A 21977-nucleotide genomic window follows, 5' to 3' on the forward strand; every position below is an offset into this window, starting at 1 on the left:
ACTAACTGAACTGAATTTCAAGTGAATGAAATGTATATATAGGGTAAACCAACCAGTGAAGGAACATTTCATATATATTGATTAAAAATAAGAATTTGAAAGTTTTTCTTTAGATTGATTGGTCACAATAGCTTACTGCCAAACAATAGGAAGTCATCTAGCAATGTTTTGGATTACCTGGTCAAATAGACTTCTCTGCAAAAAATTTTGAATTTGTTATTATCTCTGCAACACCTTGTTTCTTTGAAAATATTATAAGGTGAGTGTTTGTATTTATATGTTTGAAGTGGAATTAATTGCATGTAATAGTTTTATTTTTCTCACTGTGAAATAGAGAATTCAAAATACAGTTATTGAAGTCACGTTTTATTTTTTTTAAAGCATCATAGCATAATAAAGTACTGAGATAAGGGGGTGTTTATTCACTGGATCACCAAATGATGAAAAATCAGTGAAGGAACAAGTGTTCCTTTGCTGTTTTTTCTTCTTCTAAGTTAGTGAAAATAAAAGATAAACTATAATTTTCTTGTACCTTTAGTGATGTTCCGCATCAAAAGTATGTTAAAAATACGAAAAATAACTTCTAACCAGTGAGGGAACAGGCATGTTCCTTTACTGGGCATAGATTTCCCAGTGAATGAACAGTATGTGTTAATATGTTGACACTTTAATTTTCAATTCATGATTACAAAAAAAAGGTTAACAATTTCCAAGTATTTATTTGTTATAATTTCAAGAATAGGCTTGTTTTAAAATATTTGAGTGGCTTATAAATTCATAAAGAGCATTAAAAAATAGCCAAAATTAAGTGTTCCTTTACCGTGTGCTCATTCACTGATAAGAGCTGTTCCTTCACTTGGTCTTCTTACTACTTGTTATTTGAACCTCCAAAACTTTAAAACAATATTATATAAGTTCTCTACAATTTTTTTACATAATTTGCAATTAGTAACAAATATGTTGACACTGTCATTTAACTAAAATTACGAATTTTGAAATTAATATGATTTTTTAAAAGGCAAGCGAAGCTTAAATGTTCCTTCACTGCTTAGTTTACTCTACCATCGTAAAATTTTGTTCTTTATATCTTTCTGCGCATTGCTTTACATTTTTCTTGCGTTTTACGTCTTAGATTGTAATCCTGGATGCTTTTTTAATTTAGTTTTTGAAATGTTATTGAAGTTATGTTTACATTTCGCATTTCTCCTTTATTATCTTTGACGATTGATCTATTTAAAATGCAAGATTTAATATATGCAAAACCTATCTCGCCGAAAATTCTAATCCATTTTATTTGTTTTTAGTATTGAATTGCTGTTCTCAAACAAAACACTATGCATAAAAACGAATTCTTGTCTGGAAATAAATTATTCTAGATTTAATTTCGTAAAAATAGTAGAATAATTGAATTATTATTCTATTTAAATGTTCCATAAATGAATAAATATTGCAATAGAAATTTGCGAATTTACGAGATAATTTTAACTTACATATTTCTAAGAGAAAATGCAAATGTAGATATTACATATACTCTGAAAATAAATTAATATGAAACTGGCACTTTAATTATTAGTTTTTCCATTTAAATTAAGCAAATCCCGTCCCTTCTTTATTCCATTTTGTGAATAATGAAAAATGCAGTTAATATTATTTTTATGTCTTGCTTTTTCAGAGAATGTACAAATGATTCTTCATTTTATATTTTTAAAATAATATAATTAAATTTTCAGTAACTTCATTTTCAGAATTTTTGCAGAGGAAATTAAAGTAATATCACCACATTAAACTATTAAAGTTGTAATGAAATCGAGTACCTGTTCTATTTTATAATAATCTTAGCAATATACCTAGTGGCCACTTATTGAGGAGCTCTGAATTTGACACGTAAAGAGCAGGGATAAAATTAACTTTAAGAATTAATTAGTTTTTATCAGGAAATTAATTTTAAGTTAGATTCCGACGAAATAAAAACGTGAAATATTATTAATAATGATAATAAAAAGAGAAAAAAAGGAGCTAACTTATTTAAAATATCTCGACTCTCTCGCGATCGCTTTTTAAATCGATACAGTGAAAACAAAATTTGAAGTACATTTGAAGTGAAATTTTATGATGAGTATTGCTGAAATGTTATATTCAAATCGGGAATCAAATACTTCTAAGAAAAACTAAAATTTAAATTTGAAAATATTCACTTTTTGGTTAATTTTAAATCGAAATTTATATATTTTATAAAACCGTTCTAACATAAAAGTTAATAATAAATAAAAATTTGAAAACAATTAGGAAAATACTCATTTATAATATATTAAAAAAAAAATTACATCTGGAAGACATCTCAAAGTCCTTCAAGAAGGCGGATTTTACCCGTTTTGAATAGGTGACCCTTTTGTCAAAATCACAAGGATGTGAGTTTTGTACTCATGGATGGGATGTGCAGCCCCTGAGATAGATTAATATAAAATTATTTGTTAACAGTCATTTCCTTGATACAAAATATTCCAGCCTTATATGACTAACAGCAGTTGAGTTAATCATGATATATTTTTATGGTTTTTCTTTTCCTGCCGAATAAATGTGAGTTAGTTTCACTCAAAACGAGAACTAAGTTTTTTCTGATATTTCTATTAGGATTTTTAAGTTTTCTGAGTTTGGTTTGGAATTAAATGATATTGCCTTTTGATTCAATTCTGTGGACAGGCTGCTAATCAGCGGTAAGATAAAAATAAAATCAACTTAAATCAATGCAGAGCCGTGACTTTTATTCAAGCAGCGTGGTTTTGAATGCTAACAAAAGCATGAGCATTGCTACTTTTTGTTCTGAAGGCCGGTGAGAAAGCATTAGCTTTTAACACAGATTGTCTGATTTCATATACCGTATTAGAGTGCTTTTGTATAGCGTTTGTTTTACGTTAATCGTAATGCTAACCCTATTTTCGACTTCTTTGCAACACTGTGATTTGTGCGAAATTTTCGCGAATGCGCTGTGAAGCTCAAATAGCGTTAACGTTAGAGTAACACTTTGCAAAATCTTTCTTTGTTTTTTAAAATCAGCTCGCATCGACTACAGTGTTGACATAAATTGTATCCTGTGGTAGACGAATGGTGGGTTGGAATTCTACCGCCTTCGGCTCCCGTGGTGGACTGATCTTAAATACACGGTTTCTAGTAGAACACCGATGTCAAGCATCACTGACTGCCGCCACTAAGGGGGTTTACCACTTTGATCAGCATGTGTAGGGACCAAGGGTGAGTGGAATTTTGTCTTTGTTAAACTGTTCTACAGTAAAATGCTCGACTTCTCGCGCAGGTCGTCGGGCTACTAAAGCGGGTGCGCCATCCTCTCTATAGAGCAGTGGTTCCCAAACTTTTTTGACCCATGGATCCCTTTTTATAGTCAAAACTTGCCCACGGACTCCCAAGTGAAAAACTACATATATGTATGGTATAAAAATTACAAATTTAAACAAACAAAACATTTTGTTGAAGAACTATTTATTGAAATTATATCTTTTGCTTAAAAAAAAAAATAATAATAACTTGGATAAACGTGATGAGATTTTAAGAGTGTATTTATGTCAGGCTCAATGTTTGTGGGCACTAATTTCTAATCATTTATTTATTTTTGTGATGAGGTTCATTACGGCACTGAAACTGAGAGAACAATATCCTCTGCCCAAGTTTTGTTTATACAGAAAAAGTTTTGCAACAAACGCAGTTTTACGATTTTAGTTTTGATTAAATTTATTGTTCATCTTGTAGTTTCAAATTAGTTTCGTTAAGTTTGGCAAATGTACTGAAAATACATTCGCTGCAGCTTGTTTTAAGTTAGCCAGAAAACCTCGGTATCTTTCTACCATTGCCGGATCACCGTCAGTAGCTACAGAAATGATATTAGTCAAGGGTATAGCTTTTAAATTAACATTCAATAACATTTCACCTTTCGTATCGCTTTCCAAACATTTAGCAAATAACAATTCTTGGTTAAATTTTTATTCTTTTGCAAATCTTACATAAGCTAAAAGTAAAAGCTTCGTTTCCTGGATAAGTGGACTCGTCAAGCTGTATAGAAAATTCAGATATTTTTAAGTACTCACATAAAGAATTTTCTACGCACTGAGATACTTTGTCAATCCTTCTTTGTACATTATTATTACTCCGAGGAATTCTTTTTACAATGTTAAAAGCTGGTTTGTGTAACCCGGTGAGTATTATCCCACTTACAGTTAGTAAAATAAGTTATTCAATAGTATGAGACTTTCCGGAATTTGCAATCATGTTATATATAGAAACATGCGAAACTATGAGAAACCTGCAGTCCATCGTCACCTCGCTTAGATGTTGTCCCTATAAGTTGTTGCAGTGACGGTGTTTTCAAATATTTTTCTTTGACTGTTTGAAAAATAGTTAAATCTTTATGTTTTTTGTTACAATGGATTTTTATCAATTGTTTGTTAAGCTTGGAATGTTGGATTGAATCACTTCTTATAGTTTTATTACATAGAAGATACATAGGTAAAGAAATAAAGACGTACTTCAAATATTCAACACTGAATTTTTGGCGTTTTTTCTTCGACTCATTCATACTGTTATCTCTTAAAAAGGGAATAAAAGATATAAGAATATTTGTAAATCAACTGTTTAATTTGTAACAAACCACTGTTAATAATTATCAGCACCCACCTATATTTATAGTTTACTTATATAGGACGTAAAATCGCTACTATTTTATTTATCTTAATTTCCATAATAATAAAAACCAATCACAATTTTATTATTTAATATTAAACCTCGCGCGGACCCCCTGACGTTGTTCAGGGACCCCTAAATCAGTTTTTATTTTTCACGGACCCTCTGAATGGTACCACGAACCCATAGGGGTCCATATGGACCACTTTGGGAAACACTGCTATAGAGGGTCAAAATTGTGATGAAATAAATGAATGAATAAATAAATAAATCGCATCATTCTCAGGGATATTTCCCAGACCGTCGCCGATAGCCCATTTGTAGCTCTAGTGCGACGTAAATAAAGTACCTATTAACCCAGTGTTTCCCAACCTTTTTTGCGCCATGCCCCACCTAAGTCATTCTAAAAATCTTATGCCCCCCTATGTAACATACACATAATTTTTAATACTAAAAAATTGAATTGTTCATTTAAGAAACTTAAATGATAGATTTTAGGAAGAAATCATTAGGAAATTGTTAATGAAACACAGTAAGTAAATTTTCAAAGCATATAATGAAAATCTAAAATTCAAATAGTTTTAATAAAGATTTTTCTATAATAATTTAATATTTTAATTTAGTGAGATCCTTGCTGCACAGAGATTTTATGTTAGGTTCCAATTTGGTTAGCTTCAGTCTCAAGTATCCCCGTTGTGTTATATCCAGACGATTTCTTTTTTTAGCAGTAAATCATTTACTGCACTAAATCCAAATTCAGCTAAATATGAAGATGGAAACAGTAGCAATAGTTTTCTTGCACATTTGGTTGAATTTGTGTATTTGATTTCTGTTTCCTCACAAAGCCATGCCATCATTCCCTTTATATTAAATAAAGTTTTAATTGACTTAACATTTTGCATTTCTGCGAGTTCTTCTTGATACTGCATATTTGATATATCAGACAAATCTACTAACTTTGGCTGCATCATCCATGTTGGAAAATCAATTTGTTTTAAACCATAGAATCTTTCTTTTAAATCAGCCGATAGAATTTTCAGATGATCGACAATAGCAAGTAAAGCGGTATTATTTACTTCACATTTTTGGAGCCAATGAAACTGTTCTAAGTTTTTGCTGTTAATATATATCTGACATAACTCAATAAGGGTAATGAAACCAAATATCTTCGCTTTTGCATCAACAAGAGTTTTATTTGTTCCTTGAAGATGCTTATTTAATATATTTAGTTTTTCAGAGATATCGGCTGAATAACTCACAAATGCTTTATCATCGACTGTTAACAGATACTTCATTTTAGGTTTGTCACTTAAAAAATCACTATGAATATCAAACGGTTCCATAAATCTTTTCAAGTAGTTCCCTTTAGAGAGCCATCTTACTTCAGTGTGAAATAAAAGTCTCACATGGTCTGCATTTTGTTCTTTACAAAATAGCTTGAAGAGAAGCTCACATTTGGCATTAGCTTTAATATCATTGATGCACTTTATTACTGAATGTAGTACTTCATTTAGAACAGGCAAGATCTTTCTAGCTACCAAGTTTTCCCTATGAATAACACAATGCGCGGTTATCATTTCTGGATTCTCATCTTTCATAAATTTTAAGCAGCCATTTTTCTTAGGAGCACCATCTGCAACACAAGATGTTATATATTTATTGGTATATTATTGACATCTATGTACTTTTTTAGCTTATTATATATATATCGTTAGAGGTAGTGGTGCTTTCTAATCTTTTACAGAAGAACATTTCTTCAGCAAAATGCCCTTTATCAATATATCTTACGTAAGTTATCAATACTGTCACACTGTCTATCAAAGTTGATTCATCCATTTGCACTGAGAATTTTGTTGTTTTCATCTTTTCAACATGTTGTTTTTCAATATCTTCACTCATTTAATCTATTCTTCTGCTAACAGTATTGTTACTGAGTGGCATAGCTTTTACAGCTTTGTCATCTTTTTCAAGAACCGTTTTAATAGATGCTGATATTGACGATTTTTTAAAATTCTCTCCTGTTGTATGATTTTTTCCAGATTTAGCGATGAATAAAAAAATTTGATAACTAGCCTCCAGAATACGATTATGAGTTGAAGTGTGAGCAGTAAATAGAGACTTTACTGTTGTCCTCTTTTCAATTTTTTCTTTAAAGTATGAAAGTCCACGTAGAGTCTGCTGAAGGGAAGTTAACTTGACAACGCCAAAAACCCAGTTGATATTCTGGTCTAGTCAAAAGAATTTATAATATTTATTGGCTGCAATTATTTACGAATTTGAATTTTTCTTTCAATTTTGCCACTGAAATCTAGCATTGCATTTAAATGACCCAGAGCAAAAGGGTTAAACTCGTGTCGAGTCCATTTTCGAATTGCCCCCTTTAACAATCAAATTGCCCCCCAGTGGGGGCGTGTACCCCACGTTGGGAAACACTGTATTAACCTGTTATCGCTGTTTACAATAGGAACGTTTCGTGCTTTTTCCCCTCCCTTTCTAACGCAATTTTGGTTTTTTTTTTTATTAAAAAGTTACGTATGCGGGCAAGTTCTCTCTCATATTTCTCACTGTAATTTCCTTGTCTTTTGTGTTCAGTTCAACATTACAACGATACGAAGGCGAACGTTATTGCCTAAAATTTACTACTTGAATAAATCGCGAAAGGACGAAGGGGGGAAAGTAGAACACTAAAGCATCAAACTATACATCATTAAGTATTAATTAATTACGTTAAAATAATTTGTTTAAGATGAAAAGTAATATTATTAGTCTAAGAATGACAATATTCAATTAATGGTCGATATCTCAGATTAGAAAATATAGCTTACAAACAAATATTTTATTCAACCTTCCGTTTACCAAGCATGCTAAAACAAGCAGCGTGTTGTGTAATTCCGAAATAAACTGGGGGGTGCGAGGAGTGGAAGACGATTAAATGTGTCTTCTAGATTTATGAAAGGATGTCAGAGAGCGGAAATTCGGTGGTGCCATGCCAGAGCTCGTCATCGTTCACAAGACGGTAGAATGACTCTATTAGAGTTGTGTTTGCAAAAGAGGTTATTAGAGATGTCGCTAAACCGATGTTGAGGCAAGGATTCCTCCTTATCTTATGACTCTGGAATGCGGTTGTAAGTAGGTGTTATGTTTTAATAGATTGCTTTATCTCTAGAGGTGACAAGAGAGATTTAAGGGATAACGTCGTGCCTTGTTTTGTTTTGGTGAGGTTGCGTCATTTTGAAAGTGGAAATTAATTCGACCTTTTCACACTTGGTTGTTAACTAATGGTGGACATAAGTAGGGTTTAGATCTAAGTAGTGGTTTTGTGGACAATGAGTATAAATAGTTAGCGGTCAAGAAAACTTCAGAAATAAGAAAATCAATGTTAGAATCCTTTTGAAAAATGAAGTTTAAATAAAAAAAACATACTCAGGGGTCACAAATTAAAATTAATTTAAGCAAGAAAAGTAAAGGTTATTAAAATTTTATTGTAGTCGTTGCAGAGTTGATCCACTTTCGGGTTTACGACTCTACCAATGGTCAATTCCATAGTCTTGTAGTTTTGAACCCAATCCAGAAGACAAGGGAACTCCTAAATCAAGTATTGAGAGAAATTTGTATTCGTGGAGGACTTTTGGAAGGAACTAACCCGTATTTGAGTTACATGGAGAGGAAAATGACGAAAATCTCCCATGGTTAGCATGACGGTAAGGAGACTCCAATGCATGATCCGCTACCACTAAAGCTAATTTCCGTCAGCAATATTTATGAAGCTAATTTATGAAGCTAAATTATGAAGCTAATTTACGTCAGCGAGGTACGAGCCAGGTGCAGAATTTGTATCGAACAATAATCGCTGGGATTCGAACATCGGTCACCTCATTGGAAGGCGAGTGCTCTATACCCGAAGCCCACCACGGCTTCGTTATTGAAATTTGTCAAATTACTAGTGATAAATATGGGATTAAAAACGTTACAACCAGTTTGCCAGCAGAATGAAACTTGGAGGTGATTTTAATGTCCACCTTTTAACTTCTCTCTGTTCCCTCGGGCAATCAAACATGTTTTGCTGCTTTCAGTCTGACATTCCTCATTAATAATTTTTATCTGATTCTCATAGAATTCTTATTTCTTTTACCATTGAATGTTAAGTTTTAGTCTAATAATGATTATACTTTTGATGCTTAATTTTTGTCAAGTATTCTAAAAATATTCGTCAATTGATGTATATTATGATGTATTTCATAACCATAAACTATTCAAATGCTAAATATAATATTTTCCCCTTATTTTGCCCTAAATTTATACAAAATAGTAAAAACAAGTATGAAAAATATGTCTAAAAATCTTGCATCAAATTGTTAATGGTAGAATATGAATGAAGTAATAATTACTTTTAAGTATGAAAAAAAAAAACATTCTTAACCCACCCTTGCTAATCATACTAATCTTATACATATAAAAAGTAGTGAACAATAATCCTCAACCGTATTTGTAGCAATTTTTTTCTTTTAAAATTAAGATGGCCTCACTTGTCTCGAATTAATTAAGTTATATAAATTTTTTTTATTTGACTAGTAATTTTGTGTACATTGAGTTGTGAAACTTGCTGCTACTTTTTTTCCAAACTGAAAACTTAAAATGTGCAATTTTTTTTATATTTGAAAATAGGAGCTGGGAGTTATAGTATTTTTTTCTTTACCATGCAAACGATGCTTTTCGGGGTAAGAACTATGATGCAATGCAGTGTGGTAGAAAAACTTATGAAGCTTTTGAGCCACCGTACCGTTTTTAAATCCTACTGTGAGCTTCCAATCCAAACAACTATCATTTCTTCTTCTCTTTTTTAAGAAAAGTTTTACATTTGGTTCATTAACTCGATGGAAGAATCAAGATTGGACAATCGGAACGTTGCCACGTGACGTAAATGTTTCCACGAACTACTAGTAGCTCGCGATTTACAGTTTGGCGATCATTGTTGTAGAGTATAATGTTTTATTCACTTGTTCTTTTTTAAATTGGACTTATGCCTCCCAATACCATTTTAAGTACAATATGATTATAGTAACACCTTGAGCCGCGATGGCTCAGGGGATAGAGCCTTTGCCTTCCGATGAGGCAAACTGGGATCGAATTTCATAGATGGTTGGTCGATGCGAATTCCGCTACCGACTTGCACCGACCACAGTGCTGACGTGAAATATGGTTAGAGTCCCCTTGCCGCTAAGCTAACCGTGGGAGGTTCTCGTGGTCTTCCTTTCCACGAAATGCAAATGCGGGTTAGTTCCATAAAAAAGTCCTCCATGAGGGCAAATTTCTCACAATACTTGATCCAGGAGTTCCCTTGTCTTCTGGATTGGGTTCAAAATTACAAGTCTACGGAGTTGAGCATTAGTAGTCGTAAACCCGAAAATTGGGTCTGCTGTTCAACGACGGTTATAAAGTAAAATAAAATCAACACCTTATTTAATGCAATTCAGATCCGATTAAAGAAAAAAAAAAGCCATCTGAAGAATGCTCATAATATTGCATTGTTATTAATTTATTTTTAAATTATTATTAATTGCTTTATTAGGTTAGATATCTAAGCAAGTGAATGAATACTGCGAAAGGCTATATATTTAAATCCTTCATCACCCATAAAATGACTTCATAAATAATATTTTGAATATTTATTAACATATTTTTATGGAGTAAGCAAATAAATGCAGTTCTGTGTTATTTACATCTCATACTGAAACATTTCGCTTTATCTTAGAGAAATAAAGTCAATTTAAAAAGTCTCCCTAGCTTGTGTTTTGATTACGCAAACGAATGAAATGAAATTAAATAGATTGAAGAGAATTGAATTATAGAATGATTAGAAATGATAAGAGCGAATAGAATTAATTAAATAATATTATTTTCAGGTGAAAGCAAATAAACACTGCTCTATGTTGCGTATATTTTATCTATAAAATATTTGCTCTTGCTCTAGCGAAATAAAACCGATTTAAATTTCCAATAGCATGAGTTTTTGATAAGTAAATCAATTGGGGAGAGAAGCAAAACGCACTCTGTAACAATTATCAAATCAATCTTGATTTTTTGATAATTGAAATTGAGTAGTAATAAAACCAATTAAAGGCTTTTGTGTTAAAATCAGGTAAAATCCATATTTAAAAAAAAAAAAAGTTCGATGCATTTCTGACTTTGAAGATTGTAGACTGCTTATTCGATTAATACAATAACAAATACTTAACCAGTCATTTTCTGTGTGGTTATTAGAGTAGGGAAAAATTACATAAAACTTACTGTAAAATGTTTTAGTGTTTTTTAAATCCAAAACTACTTTGGCAACTACTTTGCACTATAACTTTTGTACTGAAACACCATAGATAATTCCTTGGTGTTTGGAATAGTGAAATTTCAGTAATGTTTCTTTTCACTACTTTTGTAGTAAAATAGTTTCTCCCCTTTTTGTTTAGTATCGCTAAAATTTATAATTACACAATCAGTAAAGTTATTTTCACGGCACAGTATAAATTAAGAAATGTTCGTAAATCAAGCATACGTATTGCACAAGGAGAATATTAAGACGAATTCGAATTAGGCTTAACAGAATAGAAGCTGATAGAAACTAAATGTTATTAAATTGCCTAATACGATAGGCAGATATTTAAAAATTAAAATATAATTGTCCTTTTTACACAACAAAAAAACACAAGTTTTGTAATGGCGAACTTTTTCTGCTGACTTGCAAAACATCCCATCCATGCCATTTCACACTTGATAGCAAACAATTTTCTGACGATATCCAAAGTACTATAACTAGTGTTTCCAGAAGTGAAAAATAATTCATGAATGGTGTCAATGCGCGTCGTGAGTGTAGGGTAATTAATTGGTGTTAGACGTTTTGGTGTTTAGATTTAATTACATCATTTAAAGTGTATATAAACGCTCGATTTGATGTTAATTTGAAATTAAGTGTTCTTTTATGAAAATTTTTTAGTTGTTCAACACCAAATTCGGAGAGCTATTATCCTATTACACCATTTTTTTGACACTAAATTGACATTTTTATTCTAGATTAGATCTTCCCAACAATTTATGAAACTTCGCATACCGTCAGATGGGGTGACTTCGTGCAACGAGGGGTAACTTTTTGCAAACTGTCATTTTTTCAATTTTTGCGTTGTGCCATGTAAGGGCGTTTTTAAAGCTCGGTATCAACTGATTTGAGTTGTCAACATAACGAGCTAATGGTTTACCAAGAACTGTCAATGTAAACATCATCGTTCTTGGAAAATTTTGATCTCAAGTTACAAACATTTTCAAGTTTTTTAACGTCACAAAATCGGAGGCTGGAAAATCTGCTCAGTTGAAGAAGTTCTAGTTATGCTATCCAGGAAGGTAGGTTATACTTTAAAAGTCTTATCAATCGAGATAACAAATCATGCATAATTTTTTGTTTTTAATTATTATAATGTTAGGTTTTTAATAATTAACAGTTTGCACAAAGTCACCCCATCTGACGGTATCTTGTTCTTGTACCAAATACCTCAATTTTTATTCAAAGAAAAGTAACGGAAAGAGAAAAATATGGCAATTAAAAGTAAAGATTTCTTTTAAAAACATAAGTAAATACGTTGTGAACGTGGTAAACATGTTTTTTTTTAAAATTCATTAAGATTTTGAATTATTAAAAATGAAATAAAAGTGATTACTTTCCTAGTTAAAATTTACGCATCACTACTTTTTTATTAGTGTTACTTGCTTATTAATTGCATATGGAGTTAGGGATCGAGCATGATTATGTTTCTAATGTATCAATTAATATTAATTTCTTTTTAAGGTTATAATTTTTTTTGTTTGATTTTTGTGTCTAAGACATACTGTCATAATAATTTTTTTCCGTGGAGAAATTTTATTAATGACTGCTCTAGCAGTTAAATAAATAATTAAGGTAAGAAGCACTTTATCAAATTCAGTTAATTGTACAGTTTATGGCGAGAGCTATCTGTCAACATTAATTATTTGTTGCAAAAAAAAAAAAAAGTAAGACTGTTTATTTAAAACCTAAACTAACAACTTTTTTCTTGAGTGTCAGTAGTATACTTTTTTCAATACAGTAAAAAATAATTTAAGAAAAATAATGTTATTAATTGAAATTGTTAGAACTTGAAAAAAAGAAGGGATTTAAATAAAAAAGGAAAATTAAATCAAAATTTAAGTAGACATTAAGATAGAAATTTAGACAGAAATTTAAACATAAATTTAAATGGAAACTTAACCGCTTGACACGGATATGGCATCAGTGTCCCTTTTATATATATATTTTTCTGACATTCTAATTATAAGCAAAAATATATTTTAATTATAAAAAACAGCCTAAAAAATTCTTTTAGATTATCGGGATTATATTTGCATTAAAAATAAAATCAGAAAAAAAAGACTGGAATTTTTTCCATTCACATTCAAAAATTTATCAATAATTGATTTTGTAAATAAAAGAGAATTTCAGTGATGAATAACTGTTTCTCTTGGCTCTAAATAATTACAAATTTGAAAAAATTATTGCTTGGAAATGTGTTTTGAAGATTTTACCTTTAAAGCAGAAAAAGACGCTAGAGTTTCATGCTGTATTTTATAACCATAAGTAATTATACATTCTTTTCCCCCTATTTTGCCCTTAATTAATACAAAATAATGAAAAAAAGTGTGTTTAATAAAATTTATGTATAAAATGGATAAATAGAAATTTTAAAAGAAATTTAAATTTTCACAGAAATTTGATTGAAAATTTGATAAAAATTTTGTTAAAACGGAATTCAACGTATATTACATGTTTGGCGCTTTTTCCTTTAGCATATTTTCAAATAGAAAATGCCTCCCCCCCATCATCTCTAATAATAATGGTAATAACAATAATAATGATTACCTTTCACTTTCAGATTCAATTGTTCCGTTTCTAACGCCATTAATATGTTGAAACTCCTTCGTTAAATCTTCAATAGGATCTTTAGTAGGATAAATATCTTGAACAGAAGAATCACTTCTACAGCTTTCACCTAACCTTCGCTCCTGTAAGAAAATGATTAATAATTTAAATAAATACAAATTTTAGTTGTTTTCGATTAGTTAAAAAAGTTAATATTTCATTTCTATTTAAATAAGAATTTTTAATAGGAAGATTAATTATAAAAGCACAAGAAGCAAGCAATACTATAAAGTAAATGCAGATATTAAAAAAAAAAATGCTTGGGCATTATTTTATGCTTGATGTTTTTTTTCATTTTATGGCACCGCTACCAAAGAACATTCATAAACTCCATTGAAATAAGCTATAAACTCCGAAAAAAATATTTCTAAAATGCATGACATAAGCATTTCTTTTTCAAAGTTCTTCAAGACTTAGAAATATTCCAAAACTTTGGAATTCATTTCATTTTTCTTCAAATGCATTTTTTTATAGAAAAGCAAAATCTTCAATGTGAACTCATTTTTGAAATCAGAGGGATATGACGTTTTAGGTGCAGAATATATGCGGAAAAAAATACAGTATTCAGTATTTCGAATTTTGAAATTTTTTTTATTAATAACCTGTTCGTTTGTTTTTAAAAAAAACTTTGTTCTTCAAAACTAATCAATAATATTTCTGAAATTATATGCCTATAAACTTTAAACTATTTAATTTTTTAAAACTAATGAATGACATCTTTTGTTCACAAAAGTTAATTCACGTGAATTTTCGAGAAAAACTAGACAGTTTTTTTCATACATTATTAAAATAATAATTATTTTAACTCTAGTATAGGATAATTAAAAATTTAAAAATTGCAACGACTAACAATTTATTCATCATCTTCGACCGTTGCTGGATAAAGATATTCCCCAAACTTTTTCAAAAATTTCAATCTACTGCTTTTGCCTGCCACTTCACGTCTGATATTTTTCTAATTTAATTTGTTGTTGTTGTTGCTAATTCCCATCTGGTCTGACGGGGTCAGACCAGATCAATGAATCCGTTGACATTCAGAAAATCCGAAACCAGAATGGGAGAGGAATGAATGTCATTCCAGTCCAGCACTAAACAGTTCAAGATGTGCTCAGGTGATGCCTGGTTTTGTTGGCATTTAGGGCAAAGAGGAAAGATTTTTTGATTTGCAGAAAATGTGAGACTTTTTAGGCGTCCACTGGCCAGTCGGGATAAGCAGGTGTTGGTTTGCCTATCACCAGGGAGAGATAGAGAGAGTCCTGGTCTTTCTGCTTTATACCAGTAGTGAATAGGTGGAAGCAGCCACTTTTGTTTGTTCTGGGCCTTTTGCCTTGCAAAAAGTTCAAGGTATGTAAGCTCTGAGGTGGAGGGAACTGGATGGTCTAGTCCCTTCTTTGCAAGAGTGTCAGCCAACTCGTTGCCGTGGATATCGACGTGGGACGGGATCCATTGAAAGTGGACCTCATGCTGTTGGGAAATGAGCTTTACTTTTTGTAGGATCGAAAAACTGGTTTTATCTCCAATGAGGGCCCAATTTTTGAGGTGTTGAATTGAACTACGGCTGTCAGATAGTATCCAAGTATTTCCAAGGTGCCCTTCACTCAAGATTTTCTCTAGTCCCCTGTTGATTGCAATTAGTTCGCTTCGAAAGACGGAGCAAAAATCGGGGTTTCGTTGATGAAGAGTGTAGTTCTCTCGAGGTGTTTAAATAAATACCCCACTGCTAATTTAATTTAACTACCTTTATTGTGGTCATATTCGTTGTCGTTTGATGTTACGAGGATATCAGTCAATTCCAACAATTGGGTACTTGTGACTCAAGAAGGGAAGTGATTGTGCCTAACCTTGAGATTTAAATCAGACTTATTTGGATGCTTGTAAGCTGATACGCTTATGAATCGACAACTAAGAAGATGATGACGTCACTTGCGAGTATCCAATTGTCAGCTCTTTGAGATTCATATGGCCTGTTTGTTACCGTTTTTAATAGTTTAGTTCTCTTAGTGGCATCAAGTCTCAACCATATTATTCGCTTTTCCTCTCTCGTAGAGTTGTGGAAGTTCTTTCCCTACTTTTTTCCGCTGTTTTAAGTTCTTGCATAAATCTTTTTTCAAGTCTCTGCTTTATACGTAAGTAACATAGCAGATAACACACATTGATTGATAACTTTCAATCTCAGACAGAATGCCATTTTACTCTTTGTTATCAGTTTTTTTCCATTCACATCAACTGAATTTGATTTTTTTGCTATTTTTAGGCGTTACGGTGCTGTTCCTAAATGAACTTCATTCTGCACTTCAATTTCTACTCCTTTGATTGTGATATTTCTCCTTTAGACATGATTTGTTTTCTAAAAGATCATTTGAAGTTCTACTAAGATGCTGGCTTCTAAAAAATATTAGCCATTTTTTTAGCTTGATAGGTTTGTCTGAGATAACTGCATCATCATCAGAAAAGTTGTTTTTCTATAGATATATTCTTTAAAATTGGATTAGGTATTGGCTAGTGTTACCTTACGCTAGGCTAGTTTGCGGAGGCCCAGCTACGTTTATCCAATTTGTTTCAGAAATTGCTAGTGTCAGGCTGCACAATAAGAAGGTAGAGAAAGCTAACTATAACTAAAAAAATTTGTTACCAAAAGTGTGTTTTGACGTGTCGCATTTCATGAAAAACAAGAATAGTATTTGAACGTGAGTAAAAATAGAGCTGTGAACAGGAAATTGCACATATTCGGAATCGTTTTAGAACTTAAAAATTGAAATAACGATGCAGTAAGGTCATTTTTGCGACATAAATTGTTTTTATACTACAGCAGTTCGAATAATGGGTAAAACGTGAAAGTTAATTCTTCCATGTTTCGTAATTGGACACTTGCAAATCGAGAAGAAATGAAGTTATTGTATCTTGCCATGTGATTTAAATCAAGCTTAATTGGATACTTGCAAGAAACGTCACGCGTGTGTGTTGAAACTGGATGGCTTCTGAATCGACAAATGCCACGATTTACCTAACGTCACTTTTTTTTTGTCGTGTCTATGACATAGCCGAATCAAATGTTTCCATGCGTCTTGATTACTGCTTCTGCGATTTGCTTGATGTTATCGTCATAAAGGTCTATCAATGACGGCAAGACTCCTATTTCTCTCAGATTAGCACTCATTGCTGGACACTCAAGGATGTGGACATGGTGTCAGCTGCGTATCTGGGCAGTTTTCACAATTCCTATATACTTTCCTGCCCTCTCTGCCGATCTTAATGCCTCTGTGGTGGCATCAAGATCGGCAGAGGCTGAGAACCAAAGGTTGGTTCTCAGCCTGGCTATAGTTTTTGTTGTGGATCTATCTGCATTTATATTACAAATCATGAGTTTCGTTGGAATTGATTTTTCCCTTAGTTTAGATTTAGCATTTGCATCTTGGATGGAGACGTTACAGTCATAAAAGTTAAGGTTTCCGGCATCCTTGGCTAATTTATCTGCGCTTTCATTGCCTGCCATGTCAACGTGTGCTGGTATCCGGTTTCTTGGGGTATTCATCCGTTTTTCCTTCGAGGAGAATTTCATTCCCCCTTCCTTACCCGTCGAATATCGAAGGCCCTGTTATTATCGTTTAGAAAACGATTAGAAGCTGTTAGCGAAGAATTCTGAATGCTCTGCGAGTGTACTATGCATGATTCTTTATCGCCTTACGAGATCATCGCCAACAAAACCAATTATTTTTATTTTTTGAATCCGGAATGAAAACTTTAGCAGAAGAGTTCCGATTTCTGTGTGGATGCTAGTTTCTGTTTAGTTTAAGTGGTTCTTCGCTTACTGACCAAGTACCAATCTTCATTTCTATAGTTCTTTTTTTTTTTTTTTCCTTTTCCCTTTATTTCAATCGCTTTATTTTGTTATTCACAGATATATTTTAAAACAAAAGGATTAACTAAAATAAAAAGTTTGTTTTTCATTAAAGCTTCATACGTAATTAAAATTAAATAAATTTGTGTCTTAGATTTAATTTGTGTTATAAAATTTTTAGCAAAATAAATTCACCACATGTTTTAAAATGCTTTAAGACAGGGAAAAAATTATATATCACATTTACCCATTATAGCTTTCTGATTATGTCATTTTAATAAGGATAAGAAGGATATGAAAAGAATAGTGTAATAATGCAATCTCTAGGAGAGGAGATTTTATTAAATAAAAATGAAAAAAAAAATTGGAATAACATGCATTAATAAAAATTTTTGTTTTAAATTTATATATATGTATGTGTCTAATCATAAATACAGGAGTTTAACAAAATAATTGAGACACTTCGATACTAACACATTTTTTAATATTTAAAAAATAAATACTTAGAGAATCAGTTCATAAATTTAAAAATTATTAGATGGTACGATTTCTCCTACATATCAATGAAGTTAACGCTTTTTGAAGTTTGAGGTACCGACAATGAACCACAAACGGAAAAAAATGTTTTTCAACAACTGTGCCAAAAAATGTGGCAATAAATTTGCAACTCATAACTATTATTTTGGATATTATATGCAATAATTGGACAAAACTTCGTACACCTTGGTTAAATATTTCTGGAGATGTATGAAAATTTTTATAAAAAAATAATTTTTTTTTTTGCTATAGTTTAAATATTAAAAAAAAAATTAAACAAAGCGTTTGAATCAATTTTAAACTGATAACGAAACTATTGCTTTAAAACTAAAAAAAATAATAATTAAAACTGCGCCAGATAAGAGTAATTGAAGTAGTTGCTTTATACAGCGCATGTGCAGAAAATTTTTTTTAAAAAAAATTATCTTAATTTTACAGTGAATCGTATTTGACAACTAATAAGTTAAGTCCGATTTGAATATCTTTAAAATGAAAAAAGTTTCAAGCAATTTTCTAAGTAGTTTTCTTACTCTTTTATGAGAAAACTCAAAATTATGAGGGTTTTTTCACAAATTTCATTTTGTTCTATTAAACAAGATTTATTAACAAATGATGATACCCAGAAAATGATGGTCTGGATAACAAAGTGTGATGGAATTAGGAAATAAAGCATGCGAAAGAAAGGATACTTTAATCGGCATAATCTCCAACCGATGTCATTTATAAATCTTGTTTAATAGTACAAAATGAAATTTGTGGAAAATCGTTTATTATTTTGAGGTTTCTTTTAAAAAGAAAAAAAAAACTCCTTAGAAAATTGCTTAAGATATTCAAATTGGACTTAAGTAGTAGTCAAATAAGATTTACTACAAAATTAAGAAAATTTTTTAAATTATTTATTTATTTTATTTAGTTATTTTTATTTTGCGTATATGCGCAGTATAAAGAAACGTTAATTACACGTATTTGGAGCAGTTTTTAACAAATTTTTTTTTTAAAATTTCTATGTCAATAATATTTTAATCAATTTAAAATTGATTCAAACGTTTTTTATTTTATTTTATTGAATTTTTTTAAAGTTATTAAAAAAAACGCAAGACAAAAAAATAATTTTTTTTTAAAATCTTTTTTTTTATAAAAATGTTCATATTTTCAAAAATATTTAAGCTACGTTTACGAAGTTTAGTTCAATTATTGTATATAAGAACCAAAATATTAAGTTACAATTTTATTACTACATTTTTTTGTCATAGGGTGCTCAAAAGTATTTTTAACGTTTGTCATTCATTCTCGGTGCCTCAACCCTTATAAAGCTGTAAATTTCATTGATATGAATAAGAAATCGAAGGATCTAAATTTATATTTTGATTCTCCATGTATTTTCTGAGAAATATCAAAAAATGTGTTAGTATCGATTATCAAAGTCTTTCCATTATTTTGTGCAACTCCTGTAGAATTCTTTTAATCAAAATTCGAACATTTATCTTCATTTTCAATGAAAAAATCGAACATTATGATTTTAATAATTTGGAAGTATACTTTTTCAATAATCATTTCGTTTAAAATAATTAAACACTACTGTAGACACGTGAGGGGCTATTGTGGATAAGTTATAAAAATAATTATTTAATCTATTGTTAGTTATAAAAAGTAAATAAAATTAAAATACCATTCAATTCTCAACTTGGTTATTCGATTTGTTAATATTCTGTACCACCGCCAGGGCCGTCTTAGTAGCCTGCAGGGCCCCCGGGCACAGAAATGTCTTTGGCCCTCATAGCAGGTCATACTGCTTAAAATCGAACTAAAAAACTTCACATACATAAAATAAAGCATTTTTAAGATGTACAATAATTCGAACAAATTTAAATACATTTTAATTTAAATTTGTTTTTAGTAGACCCGAAAAAAAAAAAAAGACAAAGAAAAAAAACGCTTAAAAATTTTTTTGGAACGTAGAAAAAGAGATTTTGGTTGCCTTTTTAAGTTTCTCTGGTGATAAACAATTCAAAGTATGGGTATTTGCATGATAATCAATCACTATTTGTAGAAAGAAAAACAAAATGCACACTTTATACAATAGAATATATTTATTGAAATATATCTATATAGGGTAATTTTGTTTAGTCTCAGTTTTTTTTTAAATACAATTTATAAAAAGTAAGATTCTCAAGGGCCCCCTGAGTGCCTGGGGCCCTCGGGCACTGCCCGGGTGTGCCCATGCGTAAAGACGATACTGAACCGCTATATTTTTAATAAGATACAGCGACCGCTGTGTCTATAAATGATAGCAAAATGATAAATTATAGCATTTTGTCACTTAATTTGAAAATAAACAAAAGAACCAATAATAATTCAGCAAGTCTTTTGTGTTTAAAATAGTAGTTTGAAACAGCGCAGGTGTAGAAATCAAAAAATTTTCTTTACGAATTCAGCAAAAGCTGCATTTGAATGGGGGGAAAAAATTAAACATTGTTGGCAATTAATAACATATTATTCCGGAATTTATATTTAAAAAAAAGCATTTGGATATGGAAGGATTTTAATTAATTTAAATAAATACATAAAATGTGGTCATCATGCTCTGAGGTTTATATATGATAAAAATATCGGGCAATCGTACCTTATCTTAATTGTTAAAACTTTTGATTTTAAAATGATTTAACATATCAATTTAAATATCCCTGATAAATATCTCTAAATATATTAAAAATGTCCCGCAGTGGACTGATCGTTAAGACACGGTTCCCAGCAGATCACCGAAGTCAAGCATCGCTGGCTGCAGTCAGAGTGCGGGTGGGTGACCACTTGGATTAGTCTGCGTAGGGACCGAGGGTTTGCGGTATTGGTCCTCGTTAAACTGTTCTATCGTAAAGTGCTCAACTGCGCGTACAGGTCGTCGGGCTACCGAAGCAGGGGTGCCATCCCCTCTGCAGAGGATCAAAATTGTGATGGCATGTCTTCGGATCATCCTCCGGGATGTTTCCCAGACCGTCTCCAAAAGCCCATTGTGCAGCTCCAGTGCGACGTAAATGAACTACTATTAACTAAAAATATAATGAAAAATAGTTAATAGTCGCTTCATGTTAAACGTCATATTTTCAAAACCTAAAATTTTAACGTCGAATGAAATTGATTATCTTTAATGCACACACGTCACGTGCACTGCAACCAGTCCATTGCGAACTGCAATACCATACCGATTTCTGATCCTTATTCGTTCTTTTATAGTTGAATAAATTCTTCCTAAATATAAGCACTCTGCCTCCTCTTTCCGAAGGAAGAAATTGAATATTATTTTCGTCCATTTCAATTTTTATTTGCAATGCAATTTCGAATAAAACTAATTTGTAAAATGTTGCGTTAAAATTAAAATTGTAAGTTATCATTGATATGTTTAAATTGTGTTCACTTCTCTTCACAAACGCCATTAGTATATGCTTATATGAACCCAGTTAGTTTTGGTAAAAATAAATTTAAGAATATTTTTATCAGCAAGTAAGACTCCTCAGTTCAACCTCTCACTTAATTGCTGGCGCGTCACCCCTACGGACGCCAACCCGAAGGGGTGTCCCTTTCGTACGCCAAAACGAAGGGGTGTGCAACCCTAAATGCCACACACCTCTTTTAACCCCCTATATCATTATCTCCTCCATCATTGCTGCAGCTTCTTAGAGGGGTGGGGGCCGAAATCCAGGTGCATCTAAAAACGGATGAATACCCCAAGACACCCTGGTATCCACTGAAGAGTACAGGTTCTGTTTAAGTCCTGTTACGATTCCATCAACTTGGTCGACTTGGTAGCCAAATCACTAAACTACGATGAAAATGCTATTTTTGCTCCTATTTGGCCAGAATTTTTGGTAATAATTATTAGAAAACGTCAAATAAATATAATTTAAATAAAAAGAAATACCATTTTAAATGTACATGAAAATT

General features: G+C 31.4%; 1 protein-coding gene across 3 annotated transcripts in view; it reads right to left on the reverse strand.

The window, feature by feature from the left end:
- Positions 1 to 21977, reverse strand: part of LOC107449163 (uncharacterized) — a 207075-nt gene that overhangs the window by 7954 nt on the left and 177144 nt on the right. For all 3 annotated transcript variants that reach the window (XM_087159717.1, XM_087159716.1, XM_087159715.1), the window contains one exon: positions 13604 to 13746. In XM_087159717.1, the coding sequence (XP_087015843.1) occupies positions 13604 to 13746 (143 nt within the window). The remainder of the gene's footprint in view (positions 1 to 13603; positions 13747 to 21977) is intronic.

This window comes from Parasteatoda tepidariorum, chromosome 3 (assembly GCF_982258835.1).
Source record: "Parasteatoda tepidariorum strain Cologne lab strain chromosome 3, Ptep-v5.0, whole genome shotgun sequence".
Lineage (NCBI taxonomy): Eukaryota > Metazoa > Arthropoda > Arachnida > Araneae > Theridiidae > Parasteatoda > Parasteatoda tepidariorum.